Source organism: Mauremys mutica, chromosome 2 (genome assembly GCF_020497125.1).
Source record: "Mauremys mutica isolate MM-2020 ecotype Southern chromosome 2, ASM2049712v1, whole genome shotgun sequence".
Taxonomy (NCBI): Eukaryota; Metazoa; Chordata; order Testudines; family Geoemydidae; genus Mauremys; species Mauremys mutica.
Window position 1 is genome coordinate 210,999,091 of NC_059073.1, and position 20,909 is coordinate 211,019,999.

At 44.6% G+C, this 20,909-nt stretch overlaps 1 protein-coding gene across 1 annotated transcript; it reads left to right on the plus strand.

Moving 5' to 3' along the window:
- The first annotated feature begins 8,889 nt into the window (after positions 1-8,889).
- On the plus strand, positions 8,890-15,976 carry LOC123364301 (C-C chemokine receptor type 8-like). The gene is made up of 2 exons (XM_045006310.1): positions 8,890-9,020; positions 14,818-15,976. The coding sequence occupies exon 2, from the start codon at positions 14,826-14,828 to the stop codon at positions 15,894-15,896; it is 1,071 nt and encodes a 356-aa protein (XP_044862245.1). The 5' UTR covers positions 8,890-9,020; positions 14,818-14,825; the 3' UTR covers positions 15,897-15,976.
- Positions 15,977-20,909: the final 4,933 nt, after the last annotated feature.

The window sequence follows — 20,909 nt, forward strand, 5'->3', positions numbered from 1 at the left end:
ACCGGTTACTGTTGTTTTTCTGCTCTGTTCATTTGGGCGTTAGGTGTGTGGGCGGAACTGAACTTCTCGTTCGTAATTCCTCAGGGTGGAAGCCATGTGTGCGATGAAGCTCTGAGGTTGTATTGAGATCCTTCTGTCCCGCTCCCTGTAACGCACAATGTAATAGAAGTAGAAAAATCTGGCTTAGACTGTAATTCTCTCTGCTTTCTGTGTAATTTTCTTTTCTGTTTAAGTGTCAGCAGACAAATGGGTGGGTCTCTGGGTAGACCCCCTAAAGGGGTTTGGATTATGTGTTAAGTAAATGGCCTTTACCCAATGGCCATGTATTTTTGCCCAGGTGGCAAGCCTTACTAGGGAGGACTCGGGTAGTCTTGTAAGTAAAAATGTTCTAGGGGAAAGACCAGAAGGGTGGGGGCTAGTTGAGAAGCCCACCCTCCTAGCTAAACTAGTAGTGGAACAAGCTAGTGCCCATGGAAGGGACGGTTCAGCGAGAAAAACAGGATCGGGCCCAGGCGGGCAGGCAACAGACAGAGATTGGAAAACAGGTTGGAAACTTTTGAGGGTGTAGTGGAAGGAAGGAGTAAGTGAGTATAAGCATGAGGATTTCAAATACTCAGGAGGATATTTGGAGCGGTGATTTGAATTGGTAAGTGGCTGTTGGAAGACAAAGCAAGTGATTTAAAGGAAAGTAAAAAGTTGACTCTGTAGTTGCTGGAGGGAACAGCAGTTGAACTTTGTAAAAAATGCTAAAGAGAAAAGTTTTTGGTGTCTTTAAAATGTTTGTAAATAAATTCGAGCAAAGAAATTATTAGATTGCAATCATTTGGCTATGAACAATTTTGTTAAATTAGTTGAAGAATGTATACAGTGCTATGTAATGAAAATTGTATTAGGCTCTAAGGGCACTGTAAGTGGTGATGTTTTCTTTCAGTGTTTAAAAGCAAAAGTTAAAAGTAAAAAGCAAGCCAGAAAGCATCTGTGTTAATGCAAATTATCTAACTGATAAGGTAGAAGCCACTGAAACCTGGGCTGCCTATGAAACACATACGAGAAAATATGGGGTAATTCCCCTGTTTTGCCTGAAATCAACAAGGGTATTTGTATATTTTAAGTAATTGACTGCCCAGAAGGGGTAGACCTCTGTTTTTGTCTTTCAGATAATCAAAGAAAACTAATGCCAGCTGAACAGCATTCAACGTACCGTGCATTTACTGACAGAGTAAAAATTATGTTTTGTGTTCTATGTTCTGTCTTGTGGTGTTTGTCTCGTGGCCAGAATTGTTGTGTTTAATATTTTCATGGGATGGTCTGATTTGAAATCTAGCGGAAGTGTTGGATTGAAATGCAGATACTTGTTTTGTTCAACTTAGAATACAAAGTGTTTGGATACATCAGAAAAATGTGATATACTAAAGTCTAATACATTTTCTTAAGTAAGAGAAAGAAACTACATTGGCCAAATCTTTTAATTAAGAATTGTTGTTAAAATTTGCATACCAACGGTCTGCAAACATTAAATGTACCGCTCACAAGACTCCTCATGATGAAGTTACCCGTGGAAATGCTTTGGCAGACTCTGGAGCCAAAGCAGCGGCCCTTTCCGTACCTCAGGCTGAACATACTTGTGTCCTAATTGAGCAGCCTTCACTAGCCTCCCTTGAGGATCTGGCTAAGATCCAGGAGGCTGCATCAAGAACCGAGAAACACTCTTAGAGTGCTGCTGGATGCATTTTACATACTGATCATCTTTGGTGTGCCCCGGATGGTCGCCTGGTGGCACCGAAGATGTTACTGCCCTATCTTGCTCGCATATACCATGGAATGGCACACGTGAGCAAAGGGGGGGATGGTTGCTGCAGTTAACATAGATTGGTGTGCACCGAGTTTCCCTTCTGTAGCACATTCCTACTGTCAACACTGTGTGATTTGTCAACAGCACAACATTGGTAAAGCTGTTAAAGCTAAGCGGGCAGCCCACCCTCCTCCTTGGGGACCTTTTGTAAATATTCAGATTGATTTTATTCAAATGTCTAAATGTTGTGGTTATGAATATGTATTAGTTTTAGTTGATGTATTTACCAATTGGGTTGAAGCTTTTCCTTGCAGGAAAGCAGATGCCAGGACTGTTGTGAAACTAATGCTTAAAGATTTTTATACACGTTTTAGCATCCCTTTGAGTATCAACAGTGATCGTGGAACTCATTTTACTGGACAGATTGTAAAGGAGTTATGTGCAGCTCACTGCCCTCACCACCCACAGTCTGCTGGGACAGTGGAATGCCAGAACCGGATTTTAAAGAATAAACTGGCCAAGATTTGTGCTGAGACAAACTTAAAGTGGCCAGATGCTCTTCCTTTAGCACTGATGAGTATGAGAGCCATTCCCAATCGAAAGACTGGACTCAGCCCTCATGAAATTTTGACAGGATGCCCAATGCGACTACCAGCTGCACCCCCACTAACCCTAGCTCAGATGGACATTCATTTGATGGATGACATAATACTTAAGTATTGTCAGGCACTAATGAAATGTGTTAAGTCTTTTTATACACAGGTGAAGGAAGCATTACCGACGGATCCTGTGCAACCTTGCCACTCGTTGGAACCAGGAGACTGGGTCTACATAAAGATCCATCGACGGAAGACTGCCTTGGCTCCACGCTGGAAAGGCCCTTTCCAAGTCCTGTTGACTACCAACACCGCTGTAAAGTGCCAAAGACTGACTGCTTGGATCCATGATTCTCACGGCAAAAAGACCCCTCCACATCAGGAGAATTCTCCTACTGATAATTAGCCTATTCTTTCTTCTAGTTCTACTGTGCTTCTGGACAGCAGGGAAAAAAGGACAAGGTGACGTGCTAGCAACCTCTCCCTTGTCCACTGACAAATCTACTGTGCCTTGAAACTTTTCTAGAAGAAGCAAAATCATTACAGGGTGATGTCCTGGTAATCTTCCCTGTAGGATGCTGAACCACGACTGCTTCAGGAAAGAAGAAGAAACACCCACTCCACTGACATTGCCAAAGTCCAGGAATTCCTGACCAGAAAGGACATTGAGAACTGACCCTGGTGAAGAAACAAAGAATTACACACTGGCAGGGAAAAAAATTTGTGGGACCCATGCTTGGGAATGTGGTATTGATTGGATTTTGGGGTTTATTCTACAGGCTGCGCCCTGTGTTTTGGATAAATCCTTCAGTATGTATTGCCCTCCCTAATTGGATTTTAAATGACATTGCCCTTATCCAGTTTTCAGATCACTTCTACATACCCAGATTGCTCACAAGGTGCTGCCATTAGATTAGCACAACAAAAAGCCTGGGTTATTTCCTCTGGACAAAAAGGGAATTGACCAGATCCTTGTGGGCTAGGGCCAATAGTGCAGCAGCCATTTGGAATATTCTTAAAAGCCAAGAACATGATAAAAAAATTGGGCCAACTAGAAAAGGCCACTAGCCTTATTTTTAAAGCTCAGCTATCTTAAGTACAGGCTGGAGTTGGTGAGTTACATGTCATTTCCACCCATAGTTCTATGACCCAGAAGTTACTGACAGAGATGGTATTGAATATCACTGAGGCTGGGAAGGCATTGCAGTGGGATCTAGTATGTTTAGAAATCCAGGATTTCCTGAATGACCAGCTGATGGCCATTCCGAGTGATCTTGAGCACCAGACTTGGCCCACTGCCCTTACAGACACATCAGGATTACCATCTGATCTATGGTCATGGAAACATACTTGGACACTTTCTGGATGGAAGTGTGGACATTTACAGTGCTCCTTCCAAGCATATGGACCGGTTACGGGGGTGTGGGCTCCCACATACCGAATCCTGCCGGGTCCATGGGGAGGATGCATGTGGGACTGAATTATTTACCGAGACATCTGGGAAATTAGACCACCTGGTATACCTAACTGATTTATAGACAGTACCCCTAGAATAACACCTGACATTTTGGATAAGAATAGAGAGTCAATGGACATTTTGGCTGTTAGAACCACCACAGCTCAGTGTATCTATAAACTGAAGCCAGGGGAAGTTGTCACTGTTTATGACAATATTTGCTGAGAGGGTGGAGGTCAAGGAACTACCCTGACGGGACACCCACTTTTTCAAGCTAATGATAGCTGTGTGTACGTTAAAGCCACCACATTGCAAGATATACATATTAATCTTACCACTGCTGCAGGCAATCATATCATTTACTGGCCTGCAGATAGAATATTGCAAGTAGCTCTTAAATTTCAGGTATATTTTAATTGGACTAGAGTAGTGCCTGATCGGTTTCAAAATTTGCTTTCATTGTTACCAGAGGTTCAAAGAATCTCTGAATTGCAAGGGCAAATTCACATGCTTCAGAATATATATCAAGCTGAAAAGAATGCCTTTCATACAGCTTATAGAGTGTCTACTTTATGTACTAAGTATGATGTCTTGTGCTTTGTAACCAAAATTGTACAACAGCCCCATTATATTATTCCTATGGGAATGTTATTGTTTGTAGTGTTGTTAGTTAGCTTAGGATTATGTTGTTGTTGTTGTAAAAAAACGTAATAATAGCAATACCTTTCATGTTCATGCTAATCATGCATTGTCATTACATCCAATCAAAACTCCTAAAGTTGAAACATCTGATGTAGAATCTGAAATCCACGAATTAATGCAAATAGAGATTTGAAAATATTTGTTGTACTAGAAGTACAAAAGGGGGGAGTGTGGAAGCAGGGAAAGAATTAATAAGGATTTGAAGGGGATCTGAATGCATGTCAGTTAGTTAGCAAGAGTTAGCCCAGCTGTAACCCTAATGACGTGAGACTTCTAGAAGCAAGGATAATGTGAGGCAGAGGGAAAGAACTGTGTAAAAAGTTATTACGACCTTGTAACTGATAACCAAATATGCAGCCTGGTGTCTTCTAGGAGTGAGAAAACAAGATAGCAGAATGGCTTATGTATAAACAAAATGTAGTTGTTGCTCTTTATTGTCTGTATTATTGCTAGTTATTGTCTGTAACAAAAGTATAAAGGCTTGCTGTAATTGTTTACCAGTTGAGAGACCTGTCCGGGACTGGGGCGACCCTGTGTCCTATGGCACTCTCTCCCTCCATTGTAATTACTGGAGAAATAATAAAGTATTTGATTTTGCTGCACCCAAACGAAAAAGCGAGAACTGAGTTTTTCTCTGACAGCCCCTCACAGAAACCTCTCACCCCACACCAACCCCCTCCATACTTGGGGATCCTGCTGGGCTGAGCCTGCCTACCCACACCTAGTGTGTCTGGCAGGGTGTTTCTGGGGCAGGCCCGGCCCTTGCACTGTGTCAGAGTCAGGTGCAGCCTCACTGCTGAGTCCCTGTACCAGTGGAGGTGGGGACTTCAGGTTGATCTCTTACCTCAATGCAGCCAGTGGCCTGTGCTCCCCACTACCATGCTGGAGCCACATTTATTTATTGACAAATAAAATTTGCAGAATTTTAAAATATTGTGTGCAGAATTTTTTTAACTTTTGGTGCAGAATTCCCCCAGCAGTATTATACACACTAAGAGCTGCTGCTGACTACTGCTAGGAAGCCAGAAGCTGCCGCTGAGAGCCTGCAGGGGTTTTGATCGAGCAGGGAGATTCAGAGATGGTTGGTGGCTTCACTGGCGCCGGGGAGAGACTGTTGCTGTGCCTGGAGCTGACTGAGGGGGGGCCTGCCATGAAGGAACTGTGAGTAACCCCCTCTTGTTTGGGAAAGTACTTGCAAGGGACGGGGCACAGCAAAGAGACTGAGTCTGAGGAGATGCAGAGTGATCTTCCCATTGAACCAGGACCCAGAGCTGCTGACATTTGGTGGGGCCAGCTCCAGTTATCAGAGGGATTGTGCAGCTTGTTGCCTTGGTTGGACTGATACGCAGAACCAACAGAGCGCTGTCTCCAGCTTCAGATCTTGAAGTGTGCCCATGCAGCAAGTGTCTCGGACTCTGAAATCCAGAGGAGTGTACACTCTGGGGTGGGGTAAATGGTGGCAATGTAAATGCCAGTTACATACGTTTTGTTTAGCACTGTGTACTATATTTGTTATTTGATTTTATTCAACTGTCCCCCCACCCCCCGGTGGATTTAAATTAGTGGTGACATTTAATTTTAGTCTGTTATACTGTTTCTTTAAGTTGTTAAGTAAAGGTGTGAAAATTCAAATTTAAGTATCTTGGATGTATATTATTTATAATTGGTATTTTTTGAGTTAGACTCATCCCACAGATTATTATTATCAGAATGGGTTTATTCCTGGAGGTTCCCAAGGCACGCCATTGAGTGTGTTCAGAGGCTAGCCAGGTGGAGGCACCACCAATTTTAACTTCCTTTAGGAGTAAAGGGACTGCAGCAAAGGGGTGGATAGAGGATACCTACCTATCCAACATCACCACTGGGATACCCAGGTAGTAGCGTAGCTAGGGGGGGAGCAGGGGTAGCGGCTGCTACCCCACTAAACATGTTTCAAAAAGTGGCGCCTTATGGGTTAAAATGGCAACAATGGCGCCAGCGGGGCCCACACTCCACTCTGAAACTTGGCGCTGCCACTGCTGGGCTCCTGCAGCAAGGCAGGCTCTGAGGCAGCAGCCAAGCTCCTTCCCCCAGCTGGGCCGATCAGCTGGCTCCCAGCTGATGGGCGGCAGGGAAGGGCGACCCGGGGGAAGAGAGCTGAGCTCCAGCAAGCTGCTAGCCACTCCTAGGAAGCGGAGAGGCGGGGGCCCAGTTCCAGCAATACTTGGGGCTGGGTGTCGTTCCCCCCCCCCGTGCCTTCCCCGAGTGTCCCCTGGCCCCGACTTGCTGCCCCCGGCTCACCTTTCACGGGCTCCCGACCCTGTCTCTTCCCTGTGCTGCCTCCCGGACGCAGGGTCCTAGTGCCCCCCCCGCTCACTGCCAGGGCAGACTGACTGAGCCTGCCCTTCCCCCTCAGACCCTTTCATTTTCCAGCAGGACCCTCCAGCAGCACAGGGGGGGCCCCCGCCCACAGTCACCGCTCCTGCCCCATGCTGAGCAAGGAGGCAGCCCCATCCCTCAGTGAGGCTACAGTCAGAGAACAGCATGGGGGGAGGTGCATGCAGCACCCCCCGGCACAGACTATGGGGGAGGTGAGGGAGATTCCTGGACCTGAGAGGGACCCTAGGAGCACATGTGGTGGGGGTGAGTGTGCTGCTGGGGGGGTGAGAAAGGGGGGGCTCCTCCTCCCCCAGAGCTTGCTGCTGCCAGCAGGGAAAGGGCTGGGGGAAATCCTCCTCTCTGGCCCCTCTCCTGGAGCAGACTGCCTGCACCCCAAACTCATTCCCAGCTCTGCCCCACCCCAGAGCCCACACCCCCGTCAGAACTTTCACCCCCCACCGCACCCTCAACCCTCTGCCTGAGCCCCTCCAGCACCCCAAACACCTTATCCCCAGTCCCAGCCAGAGCCCTCACCCCCTACACCCCTACTCTTTCCCTCAATACCTTCCACACTCCAAACCCCTCATCTGCAGCCGCAGCCCTCACCTCTGCACCCCTCCCATCCCCAAACTCCCTCCCAGAACCTGCATCCCAATCCCCTGCCTCAGCCTAGGGCCTGCACCCCAGACCTCCTCCCTCACCCAAACTCCCTCCCAGAGCCTTGGGCAGGTGGGGGGCAGAGTTTGGGCGGGGGCGGGTTCTGGGCACCACCAAAATTTCTACAATATGCCACCCTGGACATGCCCCTCCAGCCTTAGGGGCAGGGGCACCCACCCACAAGTCAACTGTTTATGGGGGCCACGAGCCATCAGCTGTTCGGCCGGGGTGGGGACAGTAGGGTAGCTAAGGGAGTGCTGTTTGGCTGGTGGCTAAAAACCAGCTAATCAGTGAGGGGAACTCTGCTCCTGGAGCAGGAGCTGGCTGGGATGAGCTGAGCGGTCCCACTCTCCTACCTGCTTCTTGTGGCAGGCGTGCTTTCTCTGGCTCTGCAGCTCCTAACCTCTCACCCAACTAAAGGCAGCCAGTAGCAGCAGCTGGCAAGTGTATTTCAAAGGGGGTCTTGTGGTGAGGGTGGCTGGGTGGGGAGACTGAAACCCCATCCCAGGGGGCTGTGCTGAGAGACAGCACCTGGCTGCTGGCAGGGTGGCCATCTGCATTGGGGTGGGGGGGCACCAGTTGCCACCCAGCTCTCTGCATCTGGCAGGGGGCTCTTGTGTTTTTATTTTATGTACAACATAAATATGTATAATGAATTTAAAAGTATGTAATTAGTAATTTGATATGTCGGGTGGCACCTTTTTTTTATGTGTTTGCTCCCCCTGATGTTAGAACCTGGCTACGCCCCTGTACCCAGGATCTCCTTTAATGTCAACAACATCAGGCACACAGGTGAGTGGTGCCTGCTCCTGAGTAACCCAGGGAGGAAAGGGAGAGTTACACATGCTTCCACCGGGAGAACAGACTTCCGGTCCCTTGCACTATCTGGACTATTTAGAATATCATCGGCTTCAGTTACCTCTTTATTAGCACCTCACACTGGGCAATGCAGATAATCTAGTCGGGGGGAGGGGAGGGGCTCAGTTTTGGAGCCCAGCACCAAATACTGGGCTCTGCCTCCCTTTAATGGAATGGGCAGGGACAGCAGAGCTCTTGTGGAGACTGTTGGGTGGGGAAAAGTGTGGAGTAAAGGGAGCCACAAAGGTTATGAGCCAGCACCTTGTGGGTGTCATTTACACCTGTGGAAAATGAGTTAAAACACTACTGTCCCATGACATTTCTGAGGTTGCCTAGTGAGCAAAATTATCTGCCAGATCTTAAACAGACTGAGGTGTGATTCTGTGGTGAACACTCACATTCTTTAGTCAAATCGGTACAGTATTTATATTCTCAGTGCTGAAGAGTAAAAGGTAACTTCTTTGGCTAGTCGTTATCCCAATTCTAGAGCTGTGGTACTCAAGTAATAGATAAAGGAAGAAGACGACTTTACCATTTTTAACTGTGAAGATAAAGCGCTCATTTATGAAGTGGCACTGAAAGAAAAACCTCAATTGCGAAGGTAAGTATAGATGGTGGGGGTCACAAAAAATTACAGCCAGCTTTCTAATAATTAATGTATTCTCCTCAGTGTCAATAGTGTCAGTGGCACAATGTATCCAAAGCATCAGAAAAGGAGCAGGAGTTAGAATATTTTGCGAAGTTAAAATTACGAACATAAAATGATACCCCATTATGGCTAAGAGAAAACTCACAGATACTGTTTGATTGCACAGGTAGCTGGATGCCTTATGTGGCGTTTTCTACCCGGTTTTAGCAATGTGGGAGGCAATGTGGAATCGATGGACAAGTGGCTGGATCTGCTGTGGCAAATGCTATGATAGTACTTGGATCAATGTTGTGCTTAATTTATTCAGTGCAATGGCTACTTCATGTGATTTCGTGCATGCTGGTGAAGAGAGTGAGTAAGCGTGTATCTACACATATTAAACAAAAAGGGGTTCTTAACTTGGGTTAGCTAATTCACATTAGCTAATTTGGGTTCAAACAGCAGTGAATACTGGCAACTGCAGCTCACATTAAAATGTATGAAGGAGCCTACACTCGAACTTGAGCTGCTAACACAAGTTGCTGTGTCTTCTCAGCTGTTTTAATCCAGGTGAGCTAACCCAAGCAAAGAACACAACACACCTTTTATTTGCCATACCCTAGAACTGAATGTATGAGTGGCTTGGCTAATCTTTAATAAGAATTGTCTTTAACTGAAGATAGTGCTGCTGGTATGCAAGAAAGGACATCCAATCTCTCACAATATTCTTTAAAAGTTTCTCACCGGTGCTGATGGGTGTTTGTTAGCATTTTAGCACTTTCTCCATTGGATGCCTGAGGACTCATTGTGTAAACCCCTCTGCACTTGGATGTGACTTCTGTGCAGCCAATCTACAGTAAAGTGTTGGTGTAATATGGGACTTTTTGATCAAAATTTTCAAAAGCATCTGCTAATTTTATGTGCCTCCCTTTTGAGATGTCCTGTGACAGGGACGCAACCCCTCTGCTCCTGTCCTCTCCTACTGGCTCTAACACCTCTGGTTTGTAAACACCACCCTTTACAGTCCCATGTAGCAATTGTCTTTACAGTGACAGACCAGCATCAGGACCCCTTGCCATAGAGGAGAGAGATCTCTCCACTAAGGGATTTCCTTCTACCTTGGTCTTGCTAGCATTTCCTCCCCCCCGCCCCCCGCCCCGCACTTCCTTCTTGTGTGCCTTTCTACTCTTCTAGTTAATGGGTTAACTAGCTCCTTAACTCTCCCCAGCACAGACTGATCTTGTGATTAGTCCGAGCTTCCCTCAATCAGGCCCTTCTCCAAGGAAATTAGGTGGACTTGCAGTAACCAGAGTCCTGGTTCAGCTGCTGGTTCTCACACTGTCCCACACCTCCCCACCTTGTCTGGCAGAAAAGTTCCTCCTTCCCTGGGTTCTTACTACTTTACTGGATGTGATGCTCTTCTGGTGTTGTTCTTTGCCCCCAGGGTGCTCTTCCAAGGTCCCCTGATGGGGTTTGCTCATTCTCCACCCGCAAAAAACACAGTTGGTTTTCTGTCTCAGCTCATAGATCTTCATGTCAGGGGCAACCCAGTGGGATACTCTTCCCACTCTTGCCCTCTTTGTTTTGTGGCAGGGTTGTTGGCACCCCTACCCTCCTGGTTACCCAGGGTCTCCAGTTCCCCCAGACCTCCAAACTGCTCCTACTGTCCCTCCTCCCATCATTCAGATGGCGTGGTTCCAGTGATCGCCCAACCCCCACCTGTGAACTCTGGTTATCCTTATCATGCAAGGCTAATTCTATCCTCTCTTCTTTCTCCCCTGCTTTCTCTAGGGGTCCTCCCGTCCCTTTCTACCTGGCTTTTGTTTCGCTAATGTTTTTCCACACCCCATTCCCCCATGTCTAGCTTTGCATTCCCCTTCCCCAATGGTTTTATTTTTTTTCCAACGGCGTCCCTGAATCCCCATCTAATTCCCTAATGGGAAGGGGCTCCAGTCAGTGCCTAGTGAAATAGGGTGGGATATGGTCACCACCACCCCAACCCCTTTCCATCTAAACTTCCCCTGAACTTTCAGAGGTACCTCGGCCATGGGGCAGAGTTTCTTATCTCCATGGAAGCATTTGAGCCACAGCCTTTCCCCCAGGAGCATCCAGTGGGGCTTCACCGGTCCCTCTTAACTAATGAGCAGGCTGAGGCAACGTCAACTAGACCCCTTTGACAGCTCCTCCGCAGCATTACAGAAATCGTGGGTAGTTTCTTTCCCCTTCAATGTCCAAAATTCCTGGCCCAATTGCAGAACTCTGCAAACCCACATTCCATAGGTGGGCAGCCCCTTTTTATGTGTCCTTGTCACCTGTACTGATAACACATGATACCCTGAGAGCCAGCTGGAGTCATCCTAGGTTCTGCCCTCTTCTTCTCTGCCACTTTTCCAGCCCACCAAATCTAGGATGGCCACCTTAACCACATCATAATCCTGTGCCTGCTCGTCATTTAGAGCCAGGTCAGTCACCTGAGCGTCCCCTGTCAAATAGGGTGTAGCCATAGGGCCCAGGTTCCCTTCTCCCAATCTGCGCTCATAGCTACTCTTTCAAAAGTGACCAAACACGCATTGGAGTCATCTGCAGGCTCATCTTACAGAGACCTAGCGCCTCTGCCCAGCTGCTGTTCCCTGCCACAGGATTCATCACACCTGGGAGTAGCTGCTGCTGTATATCAGCTTGCAGTGACAATGCTGGTTCTCAGTGTTCTGTCCCACACCCAAGTTCAAGGTCACTCAAACCTGATCCTCAATGGTGATCCTCACTGCTGGGCCTGACAGGTGCTCAGCTAATCTGACAATCAGGCCCTAATAGTCTTCCTGACTTCAGCTCCCTGAAATTGTAACCCTAATGAGGGACAAGGGCAGGAATTCTAGAGCACTCCCACATAAATGGAAAATTGATGCCTCCATAGGTGAGGTCCTTAACATTCGATCTACCCTGACATTATAGTGCATCTCTTGACATTCGGACCTTCACCTAGTTACCCAAGTTAGATATGATGAAGATTAATGAAAAACTTATTTCTAGGGCTCTCAAGCGATTTAAAAAATCAATGGTGATTAATTGCGTTGTTAAACAATAATGGAATACCATTTATTTGAATATTTTGGATATTTTCTACATTTTCAAATATATTGATTTCAATTAAAACACAGAATACAAAGTGTACAGTGCTCACTTCATATTTATTTTTATTACAAATATTTGCACTGTAGAAAACAAAAGAAATAATATTTTTCAATTCACCTTATACAAGTACTGTAGTGCAATCTCTATCATGAAAGTTGAATTTACAAATGTAGAATTATGTACAAAAAATAACTGCATTGAAAAATAAAACAATGTAAAACTTTAGAGCCTACAAGTCCAATCAGTCCTACTTTAGCCAATCACTCAGACAAACAAACTTGGTTACAATTTGCAGGAAATATTGCTGCCTGCTTCTTGTTCACAATGTCACCTGAAAGTGAGAACATGTGTTTGCATGGCACTGTTGTAGCTGGCGTTGCAAGATATTTACATCCCAGATGTGCTAAAGATTCATGTTCCTTCATCTTCAACCACCATTCCATAGGACATGCGTCCATGCTGAGGATGGGTTCTACTTGATAACAATCCTGCTTGATAACAATCCAAAGCAGAGTGGACTGACGTATGTTCATTTTCAACATCTGATTCAGATGCCACCAGCAGAAGGTTGATTTTCTTTTTTGGTGGTCAGGTTCTGAAGTTTCCACATCTGAGTGTTGCCCTTCTAAGACTTCTGAAAGCATGCTCCATGCCTCATCCCTCTCAGATTTTAGAAGGCACTTCAGATTCTTAAACCTTGGGTTGAGTGCTCTAGATATTTTTAGATATCTCACATTGGTATCTTTGTGTTTTATCAAATCTGCTGTGAAAGTGTTTTTAAAACAAACATATGCTGGGCCATCATCCAAGACTGCTATAACATGAAATATGTCAGAATGCAGGTAAAACAGAGCCGAAGACACACAGTTCTCCCCCAAGGAGTTCAGTCACAAATTTAATTAATGCATTGTTTTTTAACGAACATCATCGGCATGGAAGCATATCCTGTGGAATGGTGGCTGAAGCATGAATGGGCATATGAATGTTTAGCATATCTTGCAATGCCAGCTACAAAAGTGCCATGCAAACACCTGTTCTCACTTTCAGGTGACATTGTAAATAAGAAGCAGACAACAGCATCTCCTGTAAATGTAAACAAACTTGTTTGTCTGAGCGATTGGCTGAACAAGAAGTAGGACTGAGTGGACTTGTAGGCTCTAAAGTTTTAATTGTTTTGTTTTTCAATGCAGTTATTTTTTGTACATAATTCTACATTTGTAAGTTCAACTTTCATGATAAAGAGATTGCACTACAGTATTTGTATGAGGTGAATTGAAAAATACTATATATTTTGTTTATTATTTTTACAGTTCAAATATTTGTAATCAAAATAATACAAAGTGAGCACTGTACACTTTGTATTCTGTGTTGTAATAGAAATCAATATATTTGAAGATGTAGAAAAACATCCAAAAATATTTAATAAATTTCAATTGATATTCTATTGTTTAACACATGATTCATTGCGATTAATTTTTTAAATCACAATTAATTTTTTTAGTTAATCATGTGAGTTAACTGTGATCAATTGACAGCCCTACTTATTTCATCATGTAAAAAAGTTCTACCAACCCCAAGGATCAGACACATTATCTCCCAGGTTAATAAATATTCCAGATCTTTCCCAAATACACGCTTACAGCCAATTCTTATTAACTACACTAAAATTTATTTAAAAAGAAAAGAGAGAGAGTATGGTTAAAAGATCAATATATGTACAGACATGAGTTCAATACTTGAGGTTCAGACTCATAGCAGAGATGGTAAGCTTTATAGTTGCAAAGAGTTCTTTTAGATGTTAGTCCAATGCCCAATATTATATTCAGGGTGGACCAGTCAGCACTGGGATATCAATCTTGTGGCTTAAGCTTCCTCTGCATTAAAGCATCAAGGAGATCTGAGATGACAGGATCAGGACTCAAAGGTGTTTTTATGCAGTGTTCTAGCATCCACTTGACCATACAGTCCTGGGCAAACAATTGGTTTTTGATATAACCTTCTGCTTCCTTAACACCGCCAGCAATTAGTTACACAAATGAACATAGGACAATTTATTCATTAGGCAGTATATCACAAACTTCAAAAAGACATAGTGACAATATTTCACCCAAGATTTATCTAAATGTTCATATTCCCTTTTGATCTCTGAATCCATAGCTATAGTGACAGGAACTGTCTGTTTCCATGGCTAACATTTATGAGTACACATATACAATTAGTATCACCCCTAACTTTAACAATATAGGTTTGCATTTCAAAGTTCTAACCTATCTAGCATCAAATGGCCTTAATGACCATTTCTAACATGTCTCCACAGGCTGACTCTGTGTTAATTAGCCTGCAGGATGCTTAACCCATTCTGGCCATGTGTTACACTCTTTATAAGATTTGTTGCCAGTATATAACAGTGGTAGAAATGATTTGCATGATTACATTTTAATTAGATAATGTCACAGGTCGAAGTGTTCCTTTACCTGAACAGGCTAGCCTATCCTCAGAACCAAATTCTACCCCTTATAGCCTGTGCAACCCTATTGACTTCAGTGGGGTTGTGTGGGGTATCGGGGCAGAATTGTGCCTAGATACTTACTAAAAAATAGGATTGTTGGATTGTATTAAATTCTGTGCTCCTAAACAGGTCACCTCATGATGAATAATTCAACTGAGTCGAATCTTCTCTCTACTCTTGATGATGATTATTATTATCCTGAGTTTGGCTCCGTCTGCAGCACAGAGAATATCAAGATCTTTGGATCAGTATTTTTTCTAGTCCTTTACTGTGTGGTGTTCGTGTTCGGCTTGGTGGGAAACAGCTTGGTCATTTGCGTTCTGATAGTTTGCAAGAAACTGACCAGCATGACTGATGTGTATTTGCTGAACCTCGCCATCTCTGACCTGCTTTTTGTTTTCTCCCTCCCCTTCCTGGCTCATTATGCTTCAGACCAATGGACTTTTGGAAATGCAATGTGTAAAACAATATGTGGAGTTTACTACATTGGCTTCTACAGCAGCATATTCTTCATAACCCTCATGAGCATAGATAGGTACTTAGCCATCGTCCATGCTGTGTACGCTCTGAAAGTTCGAACAACCATGCTCAGCACTGTTATAAGCCTCGCCATTTGGTCAGTGGCCATTTTAGCTTCAATACCAAATATCTTTTTTATCCAAGAATTTAATGAAGAGGGCAGTGTGAAGTGTGCTCCTTATTACCAAGATAATAGGACTACTTGGAAACTTTTAACCAATTCTAAAGTCAATGTTTTGGGCCTCTTGATCCCGCTTGGCATTCTCATTTTCTGCTACTCCCACATCTTGAAAAATCTGCAGAGATGCATGAACCGAAACAAGTATAAAGCGATGAAGCTGGTTTTTGTTGTTGTAGTTGTGTTTTTCCTCTTCTGGGCACCCTTCAACATTGCGCTTTTTATGGACTCTTTGCGAAGCCTGCACATCATAGATGACTGTGAGACGAGCAAAAGCCTAGACCTGGCCCTTCAAGTGACTGAAATCATCTCCTTCATCCACTGCTGCCTGAACCCAGTGATCTACGCTTTTGTGGGTGAAAAGTTTAAGAAATACCTTCATGAAATATTCAGAAAACATGCAAGATTCTTATTGATTTGCAAAGACCACAGTGTCTTTCAGAATCACTATAGCATCTCTTCTATGCGCACCCAGTCCTCGCATTCTTCTGTTATTGACCCTGTCATATAAAATAGAATGGGCCAAATACAACCATTCAAGGATGTATTTAGTGTGATATAAGTATCAGTGACTTTGAAAGAAAATACTCCAGGAAGCTCAGTAAATACATTACTTCACATTGTAGCTGGGAGGACTTACCTTTCAATTAAAGCTCTCTCTTACCCTAGTAATGACTGGTATAAAAGCTCAGACAATGTTATAATTTTGGTGTCCTTAAATGTATTAATTTGAGCTTCATATGTATAATATGCTACCTTACAAGGAGAACCAGGCTGTTATCAATATTATTATTTTTAAGCCTACACGTCACTCAAGTGCTCAGGGACCTATGGACATGTATAAGACATGTAACTATCAACCTAATTTATGAGCTTGGTTTTATAGAATAATTCCAATTATCCAAATTCCATTTATCCAGAAATCCTAATTACCCAAATCTACAGTGTGTCCAGCCTTATGTTAGTTCATCACACACACAACTTCTCAATTAGCCTATTTGCACCTGTAAGCTCTAATCAACAGCTTTATACTTTGTATAGCGGATCTCAAGAAAGTTATTTTTTGTACTCTTTTTTTTAATAAAGTACTAAGCTAACATCACCATTACTCCCTCTGTTCTCTGACTCAACCTGGCATAGTCTGGCGAGGAAGCTGCCTGGGTCTAGGAGTGTGTGAACCCATCTTCCCTCTCCACCTTCCTTTCCATGTGGGCTACTGACAGTCTGATCATCTCACTGGATGCAATCAGAGTAAGCGTCTCCGTCTCCCAGAGACTAGCCGACGCTCTTTGCTGAAGGGAGGTGTAGGAGAGTCGTGGTCATCCTCGTTAGTCTCTCCCGTGTGAGTACCCTGTAGGGAGAGATCCTTAGTTTCTGAGCCGCTAGCGCGGACAGGGCACCCTCTCTGTGTGTGTAAGTGGAAAATGGGTAAGGGACAGTCTAAACATTCCACCTCATCCCCTAAGGGTACCCCAGCATATTACATGTACGTACATTATGGTCCTAAAACCTGCAGGTATTGGAATCTTCTCACTCGTGAAAATCCATCTATACAATGCCCATTAGAAGGTACCTTCAATCTAGATAAGATCATACATCTCAGAGGAGCTTTTAATCACCAAAGAAAAGCCTCTGACACAGTGTGAGCAATTTGTCTAGGAACGGGTTAATTTGAAATTCAGCTTGGCTTAGAAATAAAGATAAAGTTGCTCTACGTTCAAGGTCAAGAATCAACGCACACTATGCTAAGTACAAAGAAAAACTGCTTTCAGCCTCAGCTGGCTGTGGAAAATAGAGACAGAGGCAAACCAAAGGCAATATAAGTTACAGGATTGAAATTACATTTGCAAAGCTTAACTTTCCAGTGAGATCCAGCAGTGTGCTTCTGCGACCCTGTAGCTGGTGTGGCTTGGTGACACTGGAAAAGCCACAGGCAGTTGACCTGGACTGGAATCTCTGAAAGAGACACCGCAGGAGATTCCAGGGTGTAAAAGAACAGCCGTCCCAAGAGTGGAAGCATGTTGGAAATTCTGAACAGGCTGTATACAGGATAATCTCCCGTCCATCTATTCCCCTTCTCTGAATGTTATACATAGACGTGGCCAGTCTGGACATGTGTGAGTATTAAAGTGGCTTAAGGCTTGGAGCATTCATATTTTTCCCGAGTGATGTGGGAGCGTTCCCAACACTCTCCATTGTTGTTTTATTATTTTTAATGAAGCTTTCAAATTTGGTTATATGGTGTGTTTTCTTCCCCCAACCTCCTGCAGTGTCAGCCTGATCACCTGACATGAGGGATAAATTGGTAACAGATATTTGTCACAGTTTGGTGAGCAATTGAGAATGGGGGAGCCCTGCAGAATTTACACCATCTATCTGTTTTACTTTTGTTATTTTATGTTTGCTTTGTTTGGTACTGTTGGTTCATCTCTGTCATCTCCTCTACTGTCTTTCTATTCTCTTTCCTTTCCCAGTTTATTAAAAAAATAAACTGTGTACTTTAAATGCCTTTCTATTTTTTCCTCATTTTTTGCTCCCTCATCCCCATAGATCAGAAGGCACCTCAGGTTGGTGGAATATACATTGGTGGCTCTTTGGTTTATTAAAACCAGCAATACCTTGTACAGAAAACAAAACATGGATCAAATTTGTCTCTGAAATAACCCTTGGGCACTCAGTGTTACACAAAGATTAATTTGGTTTAATAATTCAAAATTAGAAGCCATATTTTTCATTTTAAAATATGCTTGCATTTCTTTCTCCGTGACAGAAGAAAACAGAGTAGGGACGCCAACAGGAAACCGTAGCTAGCTAGATAGATGAGATAGATCATTAGAACGGTCAGTCTTAGGGAGAGACTCAAACATTTTAACATTTGGGTGTTTTCTTCAGCAACAAGTTATCTGTTTTCTTCATAATTTTTATGTGAATTGCACAAAATGCAAACAGTGAATACCAATAAAATAAATACAGATAATAATGTTTAAAAAGTAAAGTTTAATATGATAATATACTACTATGTCCCCCCCTTTTTAAAAAAGATTGTGACCAAAATTGAGCACATTTCCTTATGATGAGAGTATGACATTATATAATTTATATATTATTTCCATATTACCTAATCTCAGCGTCTTAATACTAATATATTATGATATAAAACTTACTGAGGACAGTGCAAAATTCAGGAGAACTAGAGCCCTGCAAATCCACGGATATCCCCTTTATATCCGAGGATGCAGTTGTATTATCCACCATGTTTGCCAATCAGATGCTGATACAATGAGATTCCTGTGTGTACTTCCAAGAGACACAAAGCCCCCATCCTCAAAGAGAGAGAAGTGTCACATAGACCAACTCACAGCAAAGTCCACCCCCTCCCCGTAGAAACAGACAAAATATTTCCTCCCCATCTCCTGCCCTGCCCCTAGGGTGACCAGATGTCCCGATTTTATAGGGACAGTCCCGATTTTGAGGGCTTTTTCTTATATAGGCACCTATTACTCGCTACCCCCTGTCCTGATTTATTACACTTACTATCTGGTCACCCTACCTGCCCCGTATACAGAGAAAGGAGAAGTGATACAGATCAAGACAAGCAGCAAAATCCCTCATGCTCCTATTGGTGATCACTGCTCCAAGGCAGAGGGCAGAAGCAGCACACGGCAGTACGGGGAGAGACAGCTGAACTGCCTGGCAATTGATAGCCTGCTGGGCAGCTCTGCACAGGGAACTTAGGGGAACTGATTGAGGGGCTGCCGGTCCACCCTGCTTCCAAGCCCCCACCAGCTAGCTCCAACAGGCTGCTCTTCCTGCAAGCAGTGGACAAAGCAGGCGGCTGCCAAATAACATTATAGGGGAGAATTGCGCAACTTTAAACGAGCATGTTCTCTAATAGATCAGTGACGTAACAACGAAACAATGCAACAACATTAACCAGGAGGACGTTAAGTGAAGAGTTACTGTACAATATATTTAACATAGAAATTATATTAAAGAGAAGATAAATATAACATAACAGGGTAAAACACTATTCTCAGGATCACCAGTGACCCTACTTATAATTTCCCCAGTCACGTGACCTAATATAGCAAATGTAAAATTAGTGTCCCATTGGTATGTGTACTTTCTAGGGTGCCTGGCTGACCTGTGACCACGATATCGTCTGTGCAGCAGTAGACTCACAAGTGGGATAAGGTGGTAAATCCTTCCACAAATTTAGTAGGGCACCAGCTAATAAAATCCCCAAACCGTTACCCTCTGGCTTGAGAACAAAGTTCAGGATGTGAGGGGTCTTCCAAACAATTTTCCTGACTAGCTAACTAAAAGATGGTGACTCACAACTCTGTAATGGATCTTCAGGTTCAGAGATGGCTCTGGGCTCCTCAGTCACTGCAGAGGGCTGACGATTGCTGCTGGCAGGTGTCCTCTTCATGCAGGAGTCAGGCTGCTTCTGGTGCCAGAATTTCCCCTCACCACCAACGGGTGCGGGGCTCAAGGTGCAGCTTACAAATCTATACTAAACTCCTAATCTCCCACCCCAGTGCTCAGACCCACTCACAGCAGGTGGGCAGCCCTGGACTAGCAGCCAGAGCAGTGGTGCCATGTGGTGACTGATCTCACCTAGAGAGCTGGAAGCTTAACTCAGTCTGGCTGGGGGAAATTTTCCCAACAAAGCTCTACACAGTGAGAGTCACCTTGGAGCAGGAAAGGCTCAAGCTGAGGGATCTTGCTGTCGAGTCCCCAGAGGCCAGTTCTCCGGGGGAGCCCTGCATGCAGGCCTGGGACTCACCAGCGCCCCACACAGCAAGTCCTGCCCTTGCCCTGGCTGGCTCCAGACTGGCTTCTCCCACCCCTGAGCCCCCAGGGAAGGGCTTCTCACTCCCTATTGGTCAGGCTGGCTCTTCTTCCTGGGCTTTCACTTGTCAATCATTTGAGTCTGCCCCTTCCTCTGAGCAGGCACACCAGCCATCTTTCCCCAAACCAAGAGGGACCCATGTTGTTCTAAATAGTGGCTCTCCTCTCTCCCTCTTGGCTGCTGAGCAGACTCTGAGTCTGCCCTTGGGTCCCACTTCCTCCAGGACAGTGTGCCTCTCCCTGAGCTACCAGCACACAGAGCCCCAGGAATCTAGGTAAGCTCCTTGGGATTTCTACAGCATGGCGGCAGTCCCAGCCATGGTGAGTACAGCCTTGGACATTGGGGGGATTGGCGATATGAGGAGGGATAGCTCACAGGCATGAGTTTATGTGTATAGGGCGACTGAACTGAATACTGGCACCGTTTTCCACAGTCGGTGGTGTTTTTAGCTGATATCTCACTCCTGAGGGTAATAGAGGCTGAAAGTGAACAGCTCCAGCAGGTGTCAGGGTGCCACCAGGACTGTATGATACTTACCTGTGTGTGCTGCAGTGGTAATTGCTGAGTGGGGTGAGAAAGTGTCCTACGGCAATGGAAGAAATAAGACAGCCACCCTCCCCCACAAACCTTCAGCAGAGAATTGCAGGGTACCTGCAGGAAAGTTTCATC